Source organism: Populus euphratica, unplaced genomic scaffold, assembly GCF_000495115.2.
Source record: "Populus euphratica unplaced genomic scaffold, PopEup_1.0 scaffold37.1, whole genome shotgun sequence".
NCBI lineage: Eukaryota > Viridiplantae > Streptophyta > Magnoliopsida > Malpighiales > Salicaceae > Populus > Populus euphratica.
In genome coordinates, this window is record NW_011499909.1 from 523,290 (window position 1) to 530,478 (window position 7,189).

General features: G+C 33.8%; 1 protein-coding gene across 6 annotated transcripts; it reads left to right on the plus strand.

Moving 5' to 3' along the window:
* Positions 1-255: 255 nt before the first annotated feature.
* LOC105133740 (pyruvate dehydrogenase E1 component subunit beta-1, mitochondrial-like) lies at positions 256-5,205 on the plus strand. 6 transcript variants are annotated; one of them, XM_011037833.1, is made up of 16 exons: positions 256-439; positions 537-617; positions 682-747; positions 980-1,060; positions 1,162-1,188; positions 1,320-1,382; positions 1,491-1,577; positions 1,791-1,916; positions 2,572-2,705; positions 2,795-2,867; positions 2,994-3,059; positions 3,673-3,711; positions 3,802-3,926; positions 4,011-4,125; positions 4,632-4,742; positions 4,856-5,205. In XM_011037833.1, exons 2-15 carry the CDS (start codon positions 567-569, stop codon positions 4,680-4,682), a joined length of 1,104 nt encoding a protein of 367 aa, XP_011036135.1. In that variant the 5' UTR covers positions 256-439; positions 537-566; the 3' UTR covers positions 4,683-4,742; positions 4,856-5,205. The 6 variants fall into 6 exon arrangements, with proteins under 6 accessions (XP_011036135.1, XP_011036134.1, XP_011036138.1 ...); XM_011037832.1 differs by having other exon boundaries at positions 256-426; XM_011037836.1 differs by having other exon boundaries at positions 257-439; positions 537-590.
* Positions 5,206-7,189: the final 1,984 nt, after the last annotated feature.

Consider the following 7,189-nt stretch of genomic DNA (forward strand, 5'->3'; position numbering starts at 1 on the left):
TCAGCATTGTTCACCGTCGATCCCCCCCCCCCAACATTTTAAGATGAGATCATGACCACAAATGAGATGATCTCACAAGCGTATAACGAAGTAGGCTTCCACTGAGAATATTCCTACAAGGAACGTCGCAGTTGTATTTCGTGGAATAAATGAATCGACGCATAACATGATAACAATATTAGCGCCCGCCTCACCCACCAAAATAAAACAAGTGTGCAAAGTAATTACCAATTATAATAAAAGATAAAAAATTGAATAAAAAAAGGAAAGGAAATCCATAATAAATAAAAGATAAAAAAGAAAGAGAGGAAAAGGCAAAGAAAAAGAGCAAGTGAAAGTGGTGGTGGCTGTTTCGATCATCAGATCCCGCTCCAACTGTGAGAAAAAATTTAGTTAGTTAATTTGTTAATCGTCGCCTTAAACAAGGTGTTCTTACGACGTGTGTTTCCTTATCGCTTTGATTTTTTTAAGTTTTTTTGTTTTATGTTATCCTAAAATCTAGCTTTTGAATCATTTCGTTTTGTTCTGGAATTTAGTGCATTTTTTGAAAGGAGGAAAGAAAGAAGATGTTGGGGATTATAAGGCAAAAGGTGAATGCCGGAGGTTCTCCTATTTTGTTTTTTTTTTTAAAAAAAAAATATTGTTGATTTTGTATTTTTATTTTTTGGGTTTTGTGTGTAGGCTTTTGGGCAGAGGATTCGCCCTGCGGTATCGGCATGGCTGGGGTATTCATCTGCAGCAAAAGAGGTAAATGCAAAGCCCTCTTTTCATTTACATTGTAATTTTTAATGAATTTAACGTTCGGCTTTTTTTAATTTCTAGTCTTATTTGAGGTTTTGGATCCTTCTTTTTTTCCCCTTTGTTGGGGTGTGGAGTTCCATTTTTGAATGTTGTTATTATCTCTTAGTGTAGTATGTTTCGTTCTTCCAGAGTAGATAAACTGAGATTTTGCATTTGTTGATTCGATAATCATGCACAGATGACAGTTAGAGAAGCGCTAAACTCTGCACTTGACGAGGAAATGTCTGCTGATCCTAAGGTTTTTTTGATGGGGGAAGAGGTAAGAATAACTTCCAATTTTAAAATGGAGTTCTTTTTTCCCCTAGTTTCATGTTTCAATATTTTCTAGTCTTATGTGTTTTATGTTTGTGTGAAATGCAGGTTGGTGAATATCAGGGTGCATATAAGGTCAGATTTTCTTGCCAATGATATAAATTTGAAGTTTTTCATGTTTTTTGATATCCCTCTCTCTTACATTTTAATTTTTTCCATTGAAAAGTCTGACAGTCCATTCGCTTTGAATGTTTCATTTTCCATAGATATCCAAAGGGCTTTTGGACAAGTATGGTCCTGAGAGAGTTCTTGATACACCAATCACAGAGGTCGATTTTATTTCTTTAATTTATTAATGCGGAATTTGATTTTTTGTTTCATTTCTTTGGTGATGGTTGTTGGCTGACCACCACCTGCTTTTCTTACATGTCTAACAGGCTGGTTTTACTGGCATTGGAGTTGGCGCTGCTTACCATGGTCTTAAGCCTGTTATTGAGTTTATGACATTCAACTTCTCTATGCAGGTTAGTAGGATTGCGTATGGTTTATAAATACCTTGTGGAAGGAGATTTTCTAATTCAATACTGGCAAATAAATGTTTGGGCACCAGATAATACATCAATTAAATGTATTTTAGGGTGTTGATAGAGTATATTTCTGTGATATTTCAGATCTCTTTTGCTGTAAGTTTTAACAAAATAATCCTTAGTAGTTCTAGATTTTGGCTTTTGTTGCAGGCAATTGACCACATCATTAATTCGGCTGCAAAATCAAATTATATGTCTGCTGGGCAGATATCAGTGCCCATAGTTTTCAGAGGGCCCAATGGTGCCGCCGCTGGAGTTGGTGCCCAACACTCTCATGTATGGTTGAAGTGCTTTCTTATCCATCTGTCATTTTGCAAGCACACACTCTCTCTCACTCACTGCCCCTCCCACCCCCTCTCCCTTTCCCTATCTTGTGCCTGTGTGAAAGATGGTTTGTTAGTTTGATACTAGATTATATGGCTTGGTGGCTTAAATCATTGTTTTCATGCTCCAGACCATTCTGAAAAGATGTTGCATGTTTTTTTGGGATTTTATGTCTCATCATTTTGGCTTTAGAATTGATCATATTAAATCTTGGAGAGGACAACAACAGCGTTCTCTTGTTCTAGGATAATCTTGGTTCAAGTTTCAAACACAATTATTGATTCCTAGTATTTGATGATGGAAAAAGGGAATAATTATTGTTGTTTAACAAGTTCTCTATGTGTGTGTTTGTGTGTGAGCAATTTCATTTTCTTTCCTCTCTCTCTCTCATTTGAAAGTCAAATGTTTTGAGTTGACCCTACTCAAAGAGCAGCTCTGCCACTGTTTGGGCGACAGTATGCCATGCACTTTTCTCTTGCACTATAAATTTTTTTATGTTACTTGCCAAATTGTGAGAAGATAGTATGTTTATGTCCAGAGTAGTGATTGTAACTCTGTTTACTAAGGGCTAAATGCTCAATGACACTCCCTTTTTACTCCTTTTCAGTGTTATGCTGCATGGTATGCTTCCTGCCCTGGTTTGAAAGTACTGGCTCCTTACTCATCTGAAGATGCTCGTGGTCTGCTAAAGGCTGCCATAAGGGACCCTGATCCTGTTGTTTTCCTTGAAAATGAGTTATTGTAAGTATCTTGACAAGTGGTGATCATTATGTTTTGCTATGTTTACATGATGCTTGATGTCCCAAGTTGATCAATCTTTTGTGATTCAGATATGGTGAGACATTCCCTGTTTCTGCTGAAGTACTCGACTCCAGTTTTTGCCTTCCAATAGGGAAAGCCAAGGTATTCCTCCCTCAAGTCTGAAAGATTATTCTTCTCAATGTTTCTGCAGTTAGCTGCTATTTCATTATGCTCTTCAATTATCATTGGTGTGCTTACATCTGCCCCCAAATTGTTTACTCTCAACAGATTGAGAAAGAAGGGAAGGATGTGACCATTACTGCCTTTTCAAAAATGGTTGGCTATGCTCTCAAGGTTTGTTCTGTGCTTCAAATGTTCTAAAACAAATATGTTGGTTTGCATTTGTTATGATCAATTCAGATTTAGCTGGTAGGTGTAATAGAAGATTTTATTGTAAATCTGAAGTTGACATTCCTTGGGAAACATTTTTTTTGGGGCACCAAATTAGTATTGTGTGAGGCAAATGATCGACTGCTCATCTAAGTTACTGCAGTTTCAGTAAATATGCCCAAAAATCAATGTGCTTGAATTTTGGCGCAGGAGTTATTTCCTCTCTTGTTGTAATATTTTGCTACCACTGCCTATAAGGAGGAACAGAGATGACATCTATAATAGTGGCTTGCTTCTTTTAGTGATTGGCGTTGCATTAAACTGATGAAGTTGAATTTGGGTGGAGTTGTGGCTGTTATTGTTCCTTAATTTAATGTTATCATGTGACATTACATTATTATTTTGCTGAATCTCTCTTTTTGGACGCATCCCTGATTGATCTTACGGTACTTATTGTTAAGTATAGATGGAATGTGTTTAACAATCTGGTATGAAGCTATATGTTTGGGGAATTTCTTGTGCCATTCTTTTTTCATGTAGCTTCTACCTTTAAATCACACAGTTTTTTGTTTCACAGGCTGCTGAGATACTTGCAAAGGAAGGAATCAGTGCTGAGGTAAACTGATACTAGGAGGACTGTAAAGTCTATATAGGTTATAGCACTTTCAGATCTGATGATAAAAAATAACCAATCTTGTTAATGCAGGTGATAAATTTGCGATCAATTAGGCCACTAGATACAAACACAATCAATGCTTCAGTCAGGAAAACTAGCAGACTGATGACAGTTGAAGAAGGATTTCCTCAGCATGGTGTTGGTGCTGAAATCTGGTTAGTATTCATTCCACTATTATATTTAACCTCTCCTGCTAAATTATTCCCACATATTTACATAATCTGCCTTTTCCTGAGCAGTGCATCTGTTGTTGAAGAGAGCTTTGGTTATCTTGATGCCCCAGTTGAGAGAATTGCTGGAGCTGATGTTCCTATGCCTTATGCCGCAAATCTAGAGAGATTGGCTGTGCCACAGGTATGCTGTTTCTTTTTTCATCTTTTTTTTCCTCTTAAAAAAAGTTTTTCTGGGTGTTATATCTCAAATCTTCTTGTTTGATCATTTTCTGGTGCGTGCCGGAGATGTGCTCGCCACCTTTGATGTCTAAAATTCTTCGCTGTTTCCACTGGACTTCCAAAACCAATTGATCAGCTAGATGCCTCAACTTTTCATAAAACCGTATCCATATAAACATTTTATCAATGATATTAGACACTTGTTTGCTACTTTCCTCACAGCAGAAGCTCTTTCCCCTTGAATCCTTTATCTCCAAATGAACCCCTCCCTCTCAATCTTCACTATATAATCAATCCTTGTCTGTGGTGATTTTTGGAGCTGTAGTTTTATGCAACATGAGCTTGTCCACGAATGGCCTTTTGTTTCCTTCTTTATATAGCTATAGTCTTTTCACTCATTTGTGTGAATGCACATATCAGGCATGCTGTATTTTTGGGCTATTTATCTTTGGTTCATTGCATGTGCAGGTTGAGGATATTGTTCGTGCAGCAAAGAGAGCTTGCTACAGATCTGTGTAATTGGCTGCAGCTGCTTGATGGTATACTCATTGAAGTCCAGAAACCACATCCTAAATTCAGGTTAGTTTACTGCTGGCTGTTTGCTCATCATTGGTGAGATTTTGTTAATAGTTTGTGTAAACTCTTCACTTTTATTTTATTATTCTCATAATGACAAACAATGATGCTTTCAGGAATCTCAGAGATGTGCATTTCCCCCCTTGTTACTAGTGGGGAGGAACAGCTCATTGAATAACATGGAGTGTGTTGATGACAGCTGGAATTTTTGTCATTGTTTTGTTAAATTGGTACCTGATACGAACCCATTTCCACACATAAGCCAAGAATTAAATTTACTTATGGATTTTTATAGAGTGCATTCTTCTTCGAAAGGTCTGTTATGTTTTCAATTTATTTTCATATGATCACTTCGATTCCCCTTTTCACTAAAAGCTGAAGAATTACATGCTGTTTGTGACATCATCTTGAAGTTTTAGAACCCATCAATGCATCTGTATAGGAAATCAATGTGTTCTGGGTGTTACTCAAGTATATTATGTGTGATATGCACGTATACGAGAAGTTTCATCTGCGTTTCTGTTTAGCATTGTAAGAAATACAAAGATCAGTCTCCGTGGAGATCAATACATGTTCTCTTTTGGTTTTTGTTTACACAAATGCTGAGTTATATAATCTAAGCAGTTACAGCCTGCGCTTAACCCTCCGAAGCCATTCCTATCACTAGATATTAATCCATTTTTGGTGTTCTTTTTGGTACTTCAGAATCTTGTGATAAACTGTGTATTGTGTAGTATCTTTTCTAGAAAATCATTTAATCTAGTCATTTATTGTAAGCTCCTAAATAAAACATGGATGAACTTAATTAGTTTAAATTTTTAAATGTTCAAAAAATTCTACTTTTGTTTATCTGCAGAAATGAAAAAATTCATAGTATCTTTTCTAGAAAATCATTTAATCTAATCATTTATTGTAAGCTCGTAAATAAAACATGGATGAACTTAATTAGTTCAAATTTTTAAATGTTCAAAAAATTCTACTTTTGTTTAGCTGCAGAAATGAAAAAATTCATTAGTTGCTTGATTTAAAAACAGTTTTGTATTGTGGTAACTTCTACTTTTTGGCTAAGCACAAATAAAAGTAAATAATATAAAAAAAAATGAGAAAAGAAAACAGTTTTTTAATAAAGTAATGTCATTAAGCATGGTTAGCACTAGTTGAAACACTAAGTGATTAGTTTTTGAAACAAGAAAAACTATTTAGTTTGGGTTTTTTTTTTTAATTAGAGGAATTAATTCATAATTTACTCGTAAAATTAACAAAATAATAAAGGATGTGATAATCATCATCATGAAATATTATTCACTAGAATAGTAATTTGTTTTTTTTTTTAGTTTTTTTTTAATTTATTCTTTAACACCGTAATTTATTTATTGTTTTAATTTTATTATTTAATATTAAATTATTTTAAAAATTATTTTTTATAATTTGTTAGATTTTTTCTGTTAGATTATATACTAGTTTTATAGATTTTTTTTTATTTCAATCTTTAATATTTGATTTATTGAAAGTAGAGTTTTATAAAAAATTTTGTTTGCTTTGTATAAATTTATTTTAATTTTATGATTTATGTCGTCAATTTAATAGGTTAGCCTAGGTTAGCTCAAGTTGTATTTTTTCTTGCTTTTTTTATTAGATTTTTTTTTAATTTATCCTTGGAGGGTATGTTTGTTTCCTGTAAAATATTTTATCAATGAAAAATATTTTACATGTAAATATTTTTTTAATGGTAGTGCTGGTGGTGATGATACAACGATGATGGTAAAGAAGATGGTCATGATGGTGGTGAGATGATGATAATGATGGTGACATGACAGTATTGGTGGAGAAAATAGTGGTGAGGTGATAATAGTGATGGTGATTAATGGTAATGAGGGCGGGGGTGGCGGTGATGAGATGGTGGTTGTGACATAACAATGATAGTGGTTTTGGAGGTGATCATGGTGAAAAAGGAGGAAAGTAGTCACATGACGCTGATAATGGTGAAAAACATGTAGGTGAGGTGGTCATAGTGGTGATGAAAGAAAAGATGGTGAAGATAATGGTTGTTGATATAATTAGATAATATTGTAAATGAATTATTATTTGTAAAATATTTGATGAAATTTTACGAGTTGAAAATATTTTTCAACAAATAAACTAACTTTGAAGGTTGACTGTTAAATAATTTATATTGATTAATTTTCTTGTAAAATATTTTATGGGAGATAAACACATGAAAATATTTTTTAAAATACAAACACAGAAAAATCTGAAAAATATTTATTTGTAAAATATTTCACGCAAAACAAATAAATCCTAATATTGAGTTGGTTGAAAACCAGATTTTATAATTTTTTTTTTATTTGCTCTCTCTAAAGCTATCCTGATTTATGGCTTGGATCATAGATTTGATAAGTTGGCTCGAATAGACTTTGTTTAATTTTTAGATCTTTTTTTATTTGATTATT